Consider the following 18231-nt stretch of genomic DNA (forward strand, 5'->3'; position numbering starts at 1 on the left):
CGGGACACATCAAAGGAGACCGGTATGTCGAGGGAGAGGGAGGAGGGGAGAGAAAGAGAGAAGGAGAGAGGAGAGGAGAATAGAGGAGACATCAGCCATATCTGTCCCGGTCGTTGGTAGCTGCCCGCGAAATGTGCTAATCGCATAAACAATGAGCACCAAAATTTGAAAGCCCGCATTGAAGCTGATTTTCGACGTCAGAATGGACATAGTTTGAAACAGAGGTGAGTGAACCTGACGACCCACTCTACTGAGTCAAAAATCGAATGTATGCGCTGATCGCCGTGATCTCTCAGCAGCGGGAACAGGCGGCAGGACAGACCGGTACCGCACACACCACAGTTGCGACACGGTCCGACCCGCCGCTGACGTCACCGGGGACCGCTGATGACGTCACTGGGGTCACCGACTGACCCGGTCGGCCGGGGTGAAGTATCTGATAACCGCTGCAGAAACAAGAGGTTTGTCCGGCAACCAGTGTGAACTGTTGTGAAACACAAACCCCGTCAAGTATTTTCTGCGCAGAGTTCTGAGTAAGCCAATCTGAGATCAGATTAAACGCTAACCCCGAGCTCGGGGGGTTAAAGGGCCAGTTTTGTAAGCGGACTTTGACCTACACCCTGCCCCATCCAGGGGTGGGGTACTTACTAAGTACCCAGCTCAAAAGTTCGGTCTCGTAACCGTGGCTATTAATGGAAACGAGACTGAAGGCCAGGGACGTCTCCTACAAGTGAACGGTAAATAGCTACCCGGATGGGCGGCCAGTGTATGTGGATCCGCTGGCTCACAGCGAAATGGAGAACACTAAGATACGGGCCACATCCGCCCCTGAGTCGGGTCAGGTCAGGTCAGGTCATGTCAATCATCAGGTCAGGTCAGCCGCCGAGCCGGCCGAGGCTGTCTCGGTCCAGTGCAGCGCTATTCGCCTTCCGCCGCCGTCCACAGAACACAATGCAGGTGAAAACAGCCGTCCGGGCCGTGCTAGAAAGAGAAAGCCGCGCCGGCGCGGCCGGCCACCAGCCCAGTTTTCTGCCGCCGCCGACCGGCACAGAGAGGAACAGGTTCCAGTGCGCCGAGCGCCTTTTTCAGCGCACAGGGCCCAGTTAATTGGTCACGAAGCAACACACGCTGCTGGTCAACAGCGCCACACAAAGGGGGCTGCAGCCGTCAGCGACTGATTGCGACTGATTGCGATCCGAGCAGATAAGCACAGATAGCATCGGTTCACAGATGGACGAGAAATTACGGCCGGAATGACAATCCCGATACACGAGATGTTATCGAGGGGTAAATCGTTAAGTGAGTAGCGTGCAGAGCTCGTAAAGCTTATTCCCACTGCACAGTGCATACAGCCGCTCAGTGACGGAGCACTCAATGGTTGAGCAGTCGAAATCAATGCCGTCCACAGCGGGCCTTTCAAGAATGATAAGCAGTCGATAGGGAATGCAGCCTGCAGCGACCGAAGATTGACAGATGTGCACAGAGGTCTTTCACTCCGGAGAAAGCACGACTCCATTCCGATTGATTGCCTTTCTATTGTGCATTATTCATCATACGCGACCACAAAACATAAAATATTCAAAATCCAATGAGAGTGACAGCTTTCAGCTTTCGCGTCCAGCTTTTGGGTAGCATTTGAAAACATTCCCTCGGCCGGGAATCGAACCCAGGCCCGTCGCTGTCTGCCACAGGCCACTCACCTGGGGGCGCCTCTCTGAACTCGAGTGAGCTGGGGCAGCTGAAGGCGCGCCGGTCGTCGAGCGGCGCGCGCTGCGCCGGCTCGCTGCGGCTACGTCGGAGCCCGCTCAGCTGACGCCAGCCGGCGGCGGCGCCAGGGCTGTCGGGCGGCGTCAGCGCCAGCTCGGGCGGCGTCAGCTGGCGCCGCAGCCGGAACGCCGTCAGCTCGGCGCACAGCGCGTCCAGCTGCTCGCCCGGCAGGTACCACTCACTGCCGAACGCCGACAGCGCCGACTCGCTCGACGACTGGGTGTCGGTGCCCAGACTGGAGGGGCGCCGCTCCCAGCGGCCCGCAGGCACCACGGCGCCGGACCGCTCCTCGGCGGCCGCCGCCATCCGCGGGATCTTGGGCTTCTTCTCCTTTTTGCGGCGCTTCCTGGGCTTGATGATGCGCGGTATGACCTGGCTGAGCTCTGCCGGGTCGCTGCCGTCCGCCGCCACCTCGCTCTCGCTCGACGTCGGCTCCTCGGCACACGCGCTGTGAGACGAGCCAGAGCTGTGCGAGCTCTGGGAGCTATACGAGCTCTGGGAGCTATAGGAGCCCTGAGAGCTATATGAGCCCTGTGAGCTGTACGAATTCTGCGAGCTGTACGAGCTGTGCGAGCCCCAGGAGCCGGGCCCGGCCGGTTTCCCCGGCGCGCCGCCCGAGCTGTGGCGTCTGTAGCGCGCCGCCACCGACTCGTACCTCGCACCTCCTCCACCGCCGCAGTAGGCCTCTCGGGGGCCCATGGGGCCGGCGCCGGCCGCGTGGCTCCCCGGCGGAGCTCCGCCAGGGCCCAGGTGGCCGGAGGGGCCCGGAGGACCCAGAGGAGGGCCCGGGGAGGCCCAGTTGAGGTCGGCTGGACGGGGCCGGCGGCCGCGCGCCGCCCCGAACTGGCGCCGTGCCGGGAACGCGCCGTGGTGCGCGCCCGGCCCGCCGTGCTGGCCGTGCTGGTTGTGGCCGCCGTGGTGACCGTGGTTGTGACCGCCGTGGTTCAGGTAGCCACCCGCCCGGCCCGGGTGTCGCGTGCCGTACCCGTGATTCATCTCACACGTGTGTCGCACCTCCTGCTCACAGCCCTGCCACTCTCTCTCTCCGCCGCACACTCACACTCACACCTCACACAGGAACGAACGGAGAGCGCCGTTCGACATCCACACACGCGCGACTGGGCGGCCCGGCGATTCGGCGAGGTGCGCCGGCCGGCGGCGGGCACAACACTGCGCCGCTGTCGCCGCCGCCGCGCCGCCGCTGCTCCACAGCCGCCGGCCGGGGTTCCCAAACCGGTCGGCCGGCGACCCACTGCCGACACGCAGAGGTCCTCAACTCGGCCGGAACTGGGCCGGAGCGGCCCCGATCCGGGAGACACGTGCCGTGCGGCCAGGGCAGCGTGCTAGTGACCTCAGCGGCCAGCGGACCGGCGGGATGACCTCTGAGACCACCCCCGACCTGGAGCTGCGCGTGCAGGCCGGATCGGAGGATTGTTCTGCACATTGACAATAGCGCGCTGGGCGCTGATTCTAGGTCACCGGCTGTTTTGGATCTTTAAATCCGGAAGAATCAGTTAGATCAGTCGCAAGTAGAACAGGCTAGGTGAGGCCCTTGTTGGTGGTAAGATGAGGAACTTGTTGGGAAAATGGACATGAAAGTCGTGCGTGGACAGCTACCGATCGAATGACCCCAAACCATCGTGTTCGTGACCTACAGCCCGAGTCAGATCGACCCGGGACCCTTCACCGTACTGTCTGATAGATCTACCACACAAACAAACAACCCCACTTCAAGGCTGCACAAATGGCGCCGAATCTGAACCCGAATCGCTGAGATTCCCAAACGTTACGGCACGTCCAGAGTAGCATCGATGGGAAATTAGAACAGCGTCGTACACGTTAGAACCTGCTCCCTCGCGGTGCCGCGCTCTCCAAGCGCCGGGCCCGAGCCGACTCGATGGAATCTAGCGGAGCAGGTGCAAATATGATTTTTTTACGGAGGGCGGCAGAGCTACGCTGGGTGTGGTGGAACCTGCCCCGGCGGCTGAGCATAGAGGCACCTGCACAGGGCGCGAGTACAGATGCCCCAGGCGCGGGAACAGCGGCACCCACTGACGCCCCGGGCTGCTGGGGTATAGAGGCACCCAGAGACGCCCCGGGCGGCTGCCAGACCCATAATTACCGCCAAGGTCAGCCTCGGGCGGCGGCAGCCTGCGGGCAGTGCACTGCAGCGTCCAATTACCACGCGCACAACACCACACCACACCACGCCGCACTCATTACGGCTGGTAAATAACGCGCAGGAATGAGCGGAGTCGGAAGATATAGACTCGAGGTTCTAGCAGTGGATAGGGGATACCAGAAACGATGCAATAGCGGAAACAATAGTCCGCGGTAGCAGCCACAGCTACAGTGTCACCCTGGCATCATCATTGACAAGTGGTGGATTCTCTTCGCGAGCGTAGTTCCTCTGATCATCGAAGAAGTGGTAGGTGTTACAACAGCAGCAGCAAGTACTGATCAACACCGATAGCGACCCCCGCGGCGGTGCCCAAAACTCCCAGCCAGAAGCGGTACGACGGCAGCAGAGGCTGGAAACACGGACAAAACAAAACAAACCGGACACGAAGCTGGGCCATAAACCCAGTGACCGCGTGAGCTGCGACGAGAGAACACCAGCCAGCTCCATACGTCACCAAAGGATGGTGCTAGAAACGAACGGACTAGTGCAACGGTGGCTCTGATTTACGTGCCACCAATGCATGTCTAGAAATTGGTGACGTCGTATTTTCGTAACCTGATCATAGTGATCAACTCAAGCACCGTCCAACTAGCACAAATACACATATTTCCTCTACTACATTTACAACGTGAAAGATAACCATCACATCATGTATACACATGGAGCTTTATTGTATGTATTGCAGCAGGAAGACGCTCTGTTTTCCGCACAGCTCCGCCCGCCAGGCTGATACGATCGCGGCAGGTCACTTTGGTCACTCAGCCGGCAGACCGGCCGGCCGATATACGTGAGCCAGGCACCTGGCACGGATTAACAGGAACTGCTCACAGTGGTACGGATCGTGGATAAGCATTCAGGACTTCAGTCCTTCCTACTTACCGCGCGCCATGCCTTTCGACATACTGTCACTTCCTGGGGTAATAAAACCGTTCAGAGGAAAATAAAACGATTTTGGGTTCGCAATTGCACATAAAGGCTCCCCCGGGAGACAGTGTGGAGTGTGGACAGAGCAGTTTCCCCAGGGGCACTGTCAGCGGTCTCCCGGAGAGGGGGATATAGCTTCCCCAGCGTCGTGGTCGGCAGTTTCCCTGGGGAGGCACAGTGTAGTTTCCCCAGTGTCCCTGTCGGCCACCTGTCGTCCATGTGACCGGGACCGCGCACCGACAGCAGACCGACGTGACACAGCGAATCGCTCCCCACCGCCGCACACTGGCCGGACGAGCGAGTCCAGCCCTCAGGCGGGACAGGGCATAGTAGCCCCTGCTCAGCCCTCAGGCCTCACCCCGGCAGGACAGGATAAATTAGTCTCAGTTCAGCTCTCAGCCTAGCAGGAGACCCGGCTAGTGCCAGCTCGGCCGTCATCCCGGCAGGACGGGACCGGTCGGCGGATCGAGGTCACTGGTATATACCGGAGCCGTCGGACCCAGCACCAGTAGGCGGCACGGATGGTCCGGTCAGGGCGGAGATCAGCTGCGGCACAGGACCCTGAGCTACCAGTTTCACAGCGACATAATGCAGCTCGGGATCGCAGCTGGACGGCGGAAATCGCACGTCCCATCTGCTACTAATAGTTCGCTTACAGTAACTTGTTCTAGTGCCATACACACGCATATATTGCCTTATTTATATTGGGTTTATATTTCATGGATAATTGATGAGCAGAGCGTGTTTCATTTCACTGAATCAACACGTCCAACAATTTCTGCATGATATCTGACCGATCACCACTCGACTGTAATTCGTTCTCTGCATGAGCCGTTTTCAAAATTCCACCATTTCCTTTTAACTGCACCACAGCATCAACGTGTATTGCCTCACTGTTCCACCGATTTGACCCTGTATCCTGCCCTCCCACTTTTCCACCGCTCCGTCGCCTGTATCAAGACACTCCACTCCGCAGCGAAGGCGGTCCGTTAGCGACCGATAAGGTCGAGAATCGCGTGTCGGCCGGGTGGCGAGTCGACCGTACGGCCGGCGCCGACCGACTGAGCCGAAAACGCGCCCGCTCGACGGCGGAGCCAGTGACGGGCGGCGGCGGAGCGCTGTACTCGTACCGAAAGGAGGGTACGTTACACCGGGCAGAGCTGTACCAGGCGGAGGATTCGCTGTAGATTGTAGATACCAGACAGAGGGTACGCTGTACCGAGCGGAGGGTACGCTGTACCGAGCGAAAACGCTGTACCAGGCGGAGGGTACGCTATACCGAGCGGAGGGTACGCTGTACCAGGCGGAGGGTAAGCTGTACCGGGTGAAAGGTACGCTGTACCGGGCGAAAGGTACGCTGTGCCGGGCGGTGAGTACTCTGTACCGGGTGGACCGTACCCTGTACCGGACAGAGGGTGCATTGTACCAGGCGGTGAAAAGGACGGTTATGCAGCATCAGTGTGGGACGGAAAAGCAACGAGCATTGTGGTGTGAATGGCACCAACCAAACCAGAAATTATCCCGGGCTGAGCTTGGGGAGGTGGGTTTTGGACTGGGCTATGCCCTACCAAGCCCAATCTGTGATTTTCCACCATTGGCCAGCTTGGGTACGGCCCAAGCGATATCAGTACCTGGGTTTAACCCGCGCTCTGCCATCCTATGACGTTGCAGAACCAATAGAACGCACGAGCAAAGGGCACCCAGTACTAGTCCCCGTGTCTATAGGATTGGACACCACTGGAGTGCGAAGGATGCTCAGTACAACACACAGGCTAAGGGCCCAGTACCGTGGTGTGACCGTCGGCACCTAGATAAGACGAGACTATCTTCAACTGTAACCACCACCAAGGCTAGACATAAGCAGGAAAGCTCACAAATGCTGCTCGTCTGCGGAATTCTGAGAGCGCCACAAACCTGAACATTATGTAAGACGGTTGCAGGGCGCTGCAAAAGACAACAGCGCCCTTTGGAGCACAACTGTACGCGGCCAGGCTGAGCCCTGGCATGGCTCTGCCCATGGCGGATTTCTCCATGGTAAGGCTCCAGGATGATCCGTGGGTGACGAATAGCGCCCGAATGACGTCCGCACAGTGATCAGTAGCCAGTAGCCACTAACCATCGTCCAACCCCGACCAAATGCCGGTCACCGTCGAAAAACATTCACCAGACGACGACAGACAGGGGATTGAAGGACAGCTGGACACGAAAATCATCCGATAGGGACCAACAAGCACCTACGATACAATTAACGGCACCAGCAGTGACCAGCCAACACCAGTGGCAGCCAGCCTATCAACAAACGGGGTCGGCAGCGACCATCGGTGACACTCCCAATACCAGAGAGCGACAGACACTCCACCCGGGCGGCATCCAGAGGACCAGCAGTCTGCGGGTGGGACTAACCGCCGAGTTTTCACTAATCCATTCCATCCAACAGCATCGCAATCCGACACGGAACGCTTTTGCAGCCTCTGCTGACATCTAACGGTCAATATTAAAACCTCAGCTTCCCGCTCTCCCCGCTCTCCCGGTGAGGGCGCCACTGCACGGCGGCCGGAAATGCGCACGGTGAGCTCGGAGCTTCTTACAGATGGCTGAAAATGATCCCCCAAAGAACGCACCGTTCCGTGCTTCTATCCTCAGGATACAGAAATCCTTCTCCTCCACGCCGCAACCCCCCTCCGGGCTGGACAGGCAACTTTATCTCATGCGGGCTGCTCCCTTGGAGCGGCACCGCTGCTCCCAAGGGAGCGCACCCCGTAGCCGGGTGCAGTGAGTGCCTTGGGGCTGGGCGGCCTGTCTTCGGACGGGCTCAGCCCCGGCGACTCACTAGGGTGCCTGCCCAGACCAATGTCTCCCCCTATATCCTATCATCCTTCCGGCTCTGAAATGGTCTCATTGGACCGAAAGGGCCTAACCCAACAAAACAACAAAAAAAAAAAAACAAAAAAAAAAGAACGTGATAGGACTGATCGGGACCGGAACTGTCCCCTCGCACCATGGTATACATGTCACACCGCTGTGGATTCGCGATTGTGAAGCCATTTCACTGTGGACCCCGAACAGCTGGGACGTGCCGTGCCAGTGTCCTGTGCCTGAGCTGCTGTGAACCCAGCCTGTGAAGTCGTGGCCTGCAGAGCGGACACTGTGTGCCCATGTGGCTGTGAGCTGTGGGGTCGGGACTGTGGGGCCTCCAGGCTGTGGAGAAGACACTGTTCATTTGACTGTGAGCTGTGTACTGTGGGACCCTCTGACTGACCTTCGAGACTGTTGAGCATCATGGTCAAGAGTCGCTGTGTGCCATTCGCCTCCTGGTATACTGAGAGGATGTCCGCCGCCAGCGGGTTCCCCTGAGGTCACAGGTCACAGGTCAGAGGTCACAGGTCAGGTCAGAGGTCAGAGGTCACAGGTCACAGGTCACAAGTCACAGGCTTACACACACTGCTGGTACACTGAGAGGACGCCAGGTACCATGCGAGCTGCCGGCAAAGCCTAGACACAATGAGGGCACCCGTCGCAAGGCTGATTCAATTAATCAAGATTCCATTAAAATACAATAAGTTACCAGCACACTCATCTAGGTAATTCAGAAGAATATGCAAAAATATGCAGTACATCAAAATGAAGTTCGACAAAAACATATGACAGTCCTACAGGTAACATTTTCAGTGGCTTGCCGTCTCATTCGCAGCAGTTCTCTACGAGGAGGCCCGCATAGCGAGGGCGAACACACCGTCACATGCAAACTGCCATCCCTCCCGCCAGCGAAAACGGCAGCAGACTGCTAATCCTCCCAGCAACTGTCTGATCCACCAGCTCTCTCTCCAACCAGCTGTCCCACCATATATCTATCCCACAATCTACCCCTTCCACCAGCTATCCCTTCCATAAGCTATCCTACCGGCCGTCCGGCCAGCTATCCCACAGCTGTCCCACAGCAGAGCTGTCAGCCGCTGTCCCACCAGCTGTCCCACCAGCTGTCCCACCAGCTGTCCCACCAGCTGTCCCGCCAGCTGTCCCACCAGGTGTCGCTCACCTTCAGTCCCAGGACCTGCAGGTTGAACAGCTTTCCCAGCTCGTACGGCAGCAGCCGTAACAGGTTGTGGTTCAAGTGCAGCTCCCTGGAGCAGGCAGACACGGGTCACCACATCGCCACGGGTCATAACACGGGTCATAACACGGACACGGGTCAAAATACGATTACGGACAAAGGGCAGAACACGGACACGGGGTCAGAATACTGGTTAGAACACGGATACAGGTCAAAACACGGCAAGGACAAGGTCAGGACAAGGACACAGTCGCGGGTCGGCACACGGGTCGATAAACGGGTCCGAACGAGAACACGGGTTAGAACCGGTACGCAGGGGACGCGGTCCGGGAACAGCAGCACAAAAGGCGCAGTTCAGGAGCAGGGATAGGCGGCGCCGACGGCCAGGTACTGAACGAATGGTAGCAGGTAGGGCTGGCATAGTTATAGCATATGTAGCCCATACTACAGGTCAGACAGACAGGCGCACTCTGTGTAAATAATATGCTTGTTAAACCACAACAGCTATGAGCTAACAAACCGAGGACTAAATAATGATGTACAAAATCAAAGCGGTTGGGATGATTTTAACTTGTTTGTCTAGCAAAGAAACACCAAACAGTAAAAGATCATCGGAAACAAGTCAGCGAACGTGATACATCCGCTGATCGCACCGGTCCACAATACAACTGACAGCCCGTTCGGCAAGTGCCGCGCCCACAGCGGCCGTTCGTTCACAGGGAGCGTGCCCACCTCATATTGACGAGGTCTCCGAGCTCTGCGGGAATCTGGCGCAGCTTGTTGTTGGATAGGTCCAGGTAGGTGAGCTGCGTCAGGTTCACGATCTCGGCCGGCAGACAGACCAGCGAGTTCTCGCTCATGTAGAGTGCCGTCAGGTGCTTCAGTCGCCACACGGAGGGGCTGATGTTACGGACCATACCTGAGGGGACGGGGGGGGGGGGGCGACTCGGTGAGAGAGGGAGAGAGGGAGGGGGACAGAGTGAGTGAGTGAGTGAGTGAGTGAGTGAGTGAGTGAGTGAGTGAGTGAGTGAGTGAGTGAGTGAGTGAGTGAGTGAGTGAGTGAGTGAGTGAGTGAGTGAGTGAGTGAGTGAGTGAGTGAGTGAGTGAGTGAGTGAGTGAGTGAGTGAGTGAGTGAGTGAGTGAGTGAGTGAGTGAGTGAGTGAGTGAGTGAGTGAGTGAGAGAGAGAGAGAGAGAGAGAGAGAGAGAGAGAGAGAGAGAGAGAGAGAGAGAGAGAGAGAGAGAGAGAGAGGAGGGTGAAACAGCCAGAGACGGGGTGACGGAGAGTGAGAGTGAAAATGAGACAGAACAAGAGTGGGCGAGTGTATGGGTCTTATGAGCAACCGTGGCCGTCCTACAGTTTACTGACCATGTGAAACATTAATTTCCAACTCATATTTATCTGCTATCACTCAACAGACAGCAAAATAACTGTCAGATGGGAATGAAGCAAAAATAGCATAGACATTTAAATTACTTCCATGAAGTATTAGTTAGATATGAAAAAACAGTACGTAGATTGAAATAAACAGCGCGGTGCTCCCACCTACGAAATGGCAACGTCAAAAAGAATTACCGGAAAGAATATAGGGGAGACAGCAAGAGAGACAGAGATATTGGTAGTGTCAGACAGACAGACAGACAGACAGGCTGTGTGACAGACAAACTGTCAGACTGTCTAACGAACTGCCAGACAGTTAGACAGAGAGACTGTCCGACGGACTGTCATACGGACAGTCCTGCCCACTGGACAGCCAGACAGACGGTCTGTCTGAGACTGTCTGTCAGACTACCAGACAGGTAGTCAGACAGTGACAGACGGCAGTCAGACAGTGACAGACGGCAGACAGTCTGCCGGACGGTCGGCCGCCGTCGCGACGCACCGGTAATCTCCAGCTCCTGCCAGTGGCTCTTCCGTCCGGCGGCGATGTCCTCCTGCGACATGAAGGTGGGGGTGCGCCGGCCGCATGCCTTCTCCTGCTTCTCTTTACCGCTGTTGCCCCTTATCATCGCACCCTGCAACAGAGGTACGGCGGTCAGCGGCAGCGACTAATAGCAGTACGGCGGTCAGCGCGGACCAACGGCGGTACGGCGGTCAGCGAGGGACTAATAGCAGTACGAGGGTCGGCGCGGACCAACAGCAGTAGGAGGGTCGGCGCAGACCAACGGCAGTACGGCGGTAAGCACGGACCAACAGCGGTACGGCGGTCAGCGAGGGACTAATAGCAGTCAGCGCGGACCAACGGCGGTACGGCGGTCAGCGCGGGACCCACGGCAGTAACTCAGCACGGGAACAATGACAGTATGGCGGTCAGCGCGGGACCAATAACGGCAGTAAATGGTCGGCGCCGGACCAGCGGCAGTAAAAGGGTCGGCATGGGGGACCAATGCCAGTATGGGGGTCAGCACGGGACCAGCGGCAGTACGGGGGTCAGCGCCGGACCAACGGCAGTATGGGCTGAACACAGGACCAACGCCAGTATGGGTTGAACACAGGACCAACGGCAGTCCAATGAGGACATTGTCAGGATGCAATGTCCAAGGGACAGTGCAATGATAACCAGTACGCTGGGAGGGACAGTGTTATCAAATGTGCGCAGTAATAGCACAGTGAAATAAACATAATACCAGATCACCAGTGATGCCACTGTAATGGCCCCAACATCACCCCTTTATTTATCATTCTTCACTGTTGTATGAACCAGAGCAGTTCATCTGTATGAAACGGGAGACCTCACAATGGACACCGGCGGCACACTGACCTGACGTCACCAGTTAGCAATCGTCACAGACAGGCCGGTAACATCACAACTAGTTATAGGAATGTCCACAGTTTGTCTACAATGAAAGTTTTCCATCCAACCTTATTCAGCTTTGTATTATTGACCAGTTTTATACACAAAGTCGTACAGCCACTATTATTATTTTATCCGTCCTTATTGGTGGGGTGATGGGGACCGGGGAGGAGGTCGGTCGTCGGAAAAACTCCTCGGTTTTTCGCGAACAGCTCGCGTAAAAATCGGTCGAACGCTACCAAACTCTCGAAAGCCTCAAGTTAATCAATCAAGAATTTAATAATGCTTTGAAAATTCAATGACCCTGACCAGCTCAGGATTGATACAGCTAGGTAGCTCCCGTACCGAGTTAAACCTCACGCTTATGGGCTAGACGGAAGACGGAACAGACGGTTCAGACGGAACACTCCGCCTCGTTTCTTCGCGAATAACTCACGCAAAGAACGGCCGATCGCTACGATTTTTTCAATACCATTGAATTTCCAATTTAACACCTACCCTGAAAATGTCATGACCCTGAACAAAATAATCTTTGACCTAAGACCTGTCTCGATACCATGTCAGGCCGGAATAGCGATTCTGCGTATGTCGGCTCATATTATCCGTGCATTTGCAGTCATTTTGTAGCTGCAGACGCCCCAACATGAGACACGATGATTGTCACAAGCAATTTATGGTAGGTGTAAAGGTCACCTGAGGGGCAGGTCAGGTGAAGGTCACTGACCTTAAATGACCTTGGCTCACCTCTTCGAGCTTATGTATTTCTAGGTAGTTTTTGGAGTTGATTTCAAACTTAGCACCCACTTGAACATTTCAGTAGCTAATTTAAATGGGTATGTTACAAAGTTAAGTGGTGATAAACAAACACCAATTATATATAGCAGGCAGGATGCCCATCGGTTGGCCTGACCTGACCTGACCCAACATACCCCAAATGCATGAATGCATCAACTTTAACAATAATAACCGGAAATTTGCAACTAGGACCCTAAAAGCCCCATTTCAACGCCAAAGTCTACCAGGTCCCGATTTTCTTTAACCCGCGCCGTGCTGGTGGCCTATTTTTTCCGTGTAGTGCTGGGGGGTTTTCACGCCCCTTCTAACTCGGCACCTGGGCCACGTAGCGGCACGCGGTAAGCGGAAATCGAAAGAGCGTCAAAAAGAATGACACAAGCACTTGGTTCATTTTTTAGGTCAGGTCAAAGGTCAGGTCACCAGAAGTCATCAAAGGTCAAATTTAGTCAATTTCAAAAACTTTGGAAACTGCCAATGGCTAACTCGGGAACCAATAAAGCTACAGCGCCGCGGAAAAGCGCATTTGATAGCCCTTTTACACGCCTTTTTGAGTGTTGTTTTCAGATTTGACATCAGGTCAACGGTTTAGCCTCCAGAGGGCAAAAACTAAAAATAGCCGTTTCCACAAAAAACGATTTCCGGTAATAACTATTGACTCAAGCGAGCCACGACATTACTTTTGCCAGCATCTTGTTCCTCTCGTCGAAACGCGTCGAATGATCTATACGTTGACCTTGAAAGGTTGTTTGGAAATTTGACCTTAGGTCAAGGTCATGACCTGATTCGATAGGGTCATGTTGCACATCAGTCGATACGTATTGTCGAGCTGAACAAATCTGACGTGTTTTCACCGCTCTAGCACATCTCAATCAAAAGTTATAGCCAAAACACTGCTGGTGACCATTAATGACCTGAGATGACCTCAGGGGCACACAGAGGGGTCACAGGTGCATTTTCCGATTCAGTGTGTCATGGTAAGATATTAACCGATGTTTGAGAGAGAGGGTCTTGAAGGAAATTCGTCCAAAAGAGGTGCATTTCAATTTCCTCCCATTGACTTATGATGGAGTGGTCGCAAAATCAGCCTGACCTTATGTCACAATTATAAAAATCCAAGATATGCATTTTATACATACTGTTATTTCTATCAATTGCTGAAAGTTTCCAAGTGATCGTTCATTCGGTGTACTATAGCGGGCCTTTGAACTTTTTCGGAGGTAAGGTCACTTGACATGACCTGGTGACCTGATCTTGAATGACCATGGTCTGAAATCTTCACAACATGTGTGAAAAGATGTATGAACAGGTGTATCAAAACGGCGGCGCTAGAAAGTTGCGAAAAACCGGAGGAAGGGGGGCGTAAAAACGCCCCTCAGCACGGCACGGGATAAGTTTCGGTCATTGACCTGACCTGGAAGGTCAACCAATGACCCAGGACTTCAAAATTGGGTATCATCATCCTCGCATTGCCACGGAAGCGACACACTCGTTATCTACATGAAGCTCTAGCTCGATCAGGGGTTGCATTGCAAGGTGGCAGAAGGGTCTAAAAGACCACCTCTCCTACATGCATGGGGTATCCACAGTCACCATCCCCCCCCCCCCACAATGAAAGGAATGCTGTGTATGGAATGGTAGCCAGTTTTCCATGGGATTACCTTCAAATCACTCATATAGGTAACATGAAAGAGCTCTTTATGGCTATTAACTATTTTGTGCAAGAACACCTAACCATTAAAATGTCATTTTCTAAAAGTCAAATAATGGTCTTTCGTCTTAATGCAAATGTGAAATATGATGGTAAGTTGCAAACTGAAAACTGATCAATATGACTTGAGGCTTATGTCAAAAAAGTACCTTATGATGAATGAATTTTACATGGAAACAAGGGGCATCATGAATCAGGCACTGATTACTGTAGGTATCACAAGAATATACCAGACCAGCTGTCTAAATTCTAAAGCTAAGAGACCCCAAAAGGCAAAGGGTCTCAATTTTTTTTGGCCAGTATCTATGATAAATACTTATCAATAATCAATTTCAATAAAACATCCATGCCCCTTGCTCATCATATCTTGTGTGCTTCAAAGTTCAAACTATGCTTCTGTGACAATGCTGATGCACAATTTTTAAGGTAATATTGAGTGCGTACTACATAGCTTGCCCAATTGTATATATGTTAAGGTATCTACTGATTTGAGGATACAGCTTCCACAACCATACTGCATGGAATTCAAAATTAGAACAAAATTAAAGAGCACACCCTTTATAGTTGACAAAGCCCAAGATACCATAAACATTGCTTTCCTTTAACTATTAGGAAGTGAAGCTCTACCATCAGCACCTCTTTCCTAGTTAGTTAGTTACATATAGGGGAGACCCGGGAGGTATGGGCCCCCTGGAGGTATGGGCCATCGCAGTTTTGAAGAAGTGTTGCGTATTTTTACACATTTGACGGCGTTAACTGGTAGCAGCCATTCCGTTATACATCCCACGTGATTTTCAAAATCTTCCTCAGTCTTCGTTGGCAATGAGCGGTGATAAAGCGTTTTGCCCTCTTCGAGTAAAATACGGTACATACAGAAAATTCGTGATAAATTTGAGCCAGGCTCGTTTTAGGATGTCAGATCATCGCTAACATAAAGTTTAAAGCATGCAAATTAAGACTGGATAGACAATTTGAAGCTTTCTTGCAAGATTATGAGCTGAGATGCTATGCACATTTTGGCGTCCTGGCCGGGAGGTTCGGGCCACCCACCGGCCATTGATCCTAATGAATAAAAAGATGCCTTCATTGAATGTCCCCGTCAATAAGTTTAATTTTTGTCGCGCAAGGTCGAAAATTTAACTTCAAATTTCATTCAAACAGAAAAATATCATTGATCTTATTTTATGGTGCATGCTTGAGTTTACCAAAATACATATATGGGCCCACGTCACCTCCATGAAGTAAGCTGTTGGCCGCTTATGCGGTTCCTGAGCTCTAAGAGAGATCAAGGTAGATACCAGCTATGAGTATTTTTCTCATTGTCGAGAAAAGAATATGAAACATGGCACCGGCCCATACCTCCCGGGCCATGGCCCATACCTCCCGGTGTATTTTGATGGATCGAAAAAGCACATGATTTATTGAAAGTTATCTCGAGACAAAATAGTTGATCCTAGATGCCTAATATCAGGCACACGTTGCAGGCGAAAGGCAATTTGACGTACACAGAGTGAAAACCCGGGTCTAGCCACTGCCCACTGGAAGAAAATTGCCTTTTCACAAAACCGGCCCATACCTCCCGGGTCTCCCCTACACTATTTACATTACATTTATGAGATATACACTATACATACATGCTATCAGCTTACAAATATGGCAACTGGTTCAAGCGTAAAAAAACTGATCTTATTGGTGAAATCATTTATCACTAGAGCAGTGTTACTGGTAAGGTATGATAAACTTAGGTTAGGCTAAGCTTCATCGAGTTGTTTTATATTTGGTGGGGTCAATTTAGCTTAGGTTAGAAGTGCATGTGATGATTTTCTATACTTACTTTCTTATTCTGACTTTCTTATTCTGAGAATACAGTGGTGGTTATTAACTTGCTATGCATACACTCAGCAATCGTAGCACATTTCTAAATCCTTTCATTATCATTATTTTTCATTGCATTCATTGTGCATTTAGCTGTTTTTTTTTTAGACAGAATCACCAGTCAAGAAGCAAGATGCAAAGCACTGAAATGGTCAGCCTTAAAGGAAATATATCACTTTTAACATACCGTTTTGAGCTAGAACAGCAGTTTTGTTGCTTGAGCTGAGACTAGCACCAATCAAAAGCTTTTACGCCCCAGTGATCACCCTAGGCAAAGATAGTCCATTTCTCGTCCTGATAAGAGGTCCTTCTAGAGGAATGCAGTATTTGTAGAGGAATACAGCCATGTCATTGTCAGACAATGCAGCATGCATAGGTTTGAATTACGCAATATGATAGGCCAACACGTAATAAGCTTTCGCTTCAGATATGAAAGTGAACTATTCCTTCAAGTTGTAGGTAGGTATTTTTCCCAAATAAATTTATTGTTCAACTATCAATTTAAGGTGTAGATTGTAGCTAAATTTAAGGTGTAGATTGTAGCTAGATTGATGAATGTTTTGAAAATGATAAGTCCAATTGCTGTCAAACAAATGTTTCACTTTGATGGAGCACCAAGTGAATGTGAAATTGAAATCTGAGCTACCTACCTACTTATCATTATGGGCTTATTTGATGAGCAAATTATGCTAGCTAAACATGGGAGGACAAAGAGCACCTGAGCCAAAAATAAACCGCATGGGAACATTTTAGGAAAGAAAACGCTCTTAAGGTATGAGCGAGACAGTCATAGCGCAGCAAAAACAGATGCGACAGACCCCGTCCCCTCTCTTCCTCACCACCACTCACCAGTGTCATAAATGTAACGCGCCTCCAATTTGATAAGGGTAGGATTTAGAACCACTAAAAATGCCAATACTTGAAATTTGATTGATAGCGAAAGTATCCCACGCATAACCCGAACCGTAAACACTCAAAACCTGAAATGCAAGCGATAACAATAGAATGCTGCCAGTTCCTAGTAGAGAATATAGTAACTTTTTCATTTCTCAGTCAGATATTTGGTAGTTTTCTAAATGAATGAAAATTTTATTTCGATGGTTAAAAATTCATTTAACATCTTTTAACCCAAACCTTAAATTTTTGAAAAAAAAATACAGCAAAATAATTTGAAGTCGGACATAAGCTAGAGGAAGTCCTTCAACACAGTAGTGCTTGAGCTGGCTTTGGTTTAATTCCAGCTAGGCTAATCTGGAATCAAACTATTCCGTAACCCTGAACTTGAAGAATAAAGATCTAGCAAATTCTTATGCCCGGGCGGATCCTCACTTACCTACTTAGGAACCTGGGACTTTTTTCACCGCACAGCGCTACAAAGCGCTACGCGCGTGGTATAAGTAGGTATCAATCAATCAATCAAAAATATATTGAAAACCAATACAATTCAAAATGAACAATATTTATGAGCGATTGGTGCAAATGCTAACGCATAAATCAAAGCACCTCTCGCAAAATAACAAAAAGACACATCCATGTCTCCGACCGCCGACACAGGTCCAGTCTCACCACCTCAACCAGCTGATCGAGACGCACAGCCCGGCCGCGCCGACCACGCCCGCCGCGCCAGTCAGACAGTTAACGCACGTTGAAACGTTTCGATTCGAACAGGAATCGTTGGAACAAGCGAGCGACCTCACTCCTCTCGCCGGTGCTAAGATTTGTGCCGTGTAGAAGAATGCGTATTTGCATGTGTTGTGGTATTTGAGAAAAATCATAGTGGAGCATATTGGATATCGATTCAAATAAATTGGCTCTGTAGAGTTGATATAGACTACAGTGTAAAACAAAATGATTCGTTGTTTCTGGAACGTCACCGCAGCTGCAGAAAGGTGTCGTAGATTTCTGAATAGAGAATAGGTGGGCGTTAAGCTCTGACATACCAACCCTGAGTTTCGTGTGCATAATGTTTCCTGTCTTAGTGCCCAGCGAATAATACACGGTGGAGTCGGAGCACCGAGCACGAGAGCACTTCACGCTTGAAAGATACAGGCGATGTGATCGTACGGAGGGATTCGGGAAGTTTGTTCCAGTCTCTGGTAGTGACAGGAAAAAGGACCTTGGTGAAGAGTGGTTTTG

At 51.9% G+C, this 18231-nt stretch overlaps 1 protein-coding gene across 2 annotated transcripts in view; it reads right to left on the reverse strand.

The window, feature by feature from the left end:
* LOC122374805 (CCR4-NOT transcription complex subunit 6-like) overlaps positions 1-17130 on the reverse strand; it is a 78899-nt gene extending 61769 nt beyond the window's left edge. The window contains exons 1-5 of one of the 2 annotated variants that reach the window (XM_043353790.1): positions 16945-17130; positions 10806-10938; positions 9657-9843; positions 8910-8994; positions 8133-8223 (exon numbers count right to left, since the gene is read on the reverse strand). In XM_043353790.1, coding sequence (XP_043209725.1) covers positions 8133-8223; positions 8910-8994; positions 9657-9843; positions 10806-10938; positions 16945-16953 — 505 coding nt within the window. In that variant the 5' untranslated portion in view covers positions 16954-17130. Of the gene's footprint in view, positions 1-1700; positions 2937-8132; positions 8224-8909; positions 8995-9656; positions 9844-10805; positions 10939-16944 lie in introns of those variants that run through there. The other variant, XM_043353789.1, reaches the window with a different exon arrangement.
* Positions 17131-18231: the final 1101 nt, after the last annotated feature.

This window comes from Amphibalanus amphitrite, unplaced genomic scaffold (genome assembly GCF_019059575.1).
Source record: "Amphibalanus amphitrite isolate SeventyFive unplaced genomic scaffold, NRLGWU_Aamphi_draft 001715F_arrow, whole genome shotgun sequence".
Classification (NCBI taxonomy): Eukaryota; Metazoa; Arthropoda; class Thecostraca; order Balanomorpha; family Balanidae; genus Amphibalanus; species Amphibalanus amphitrite.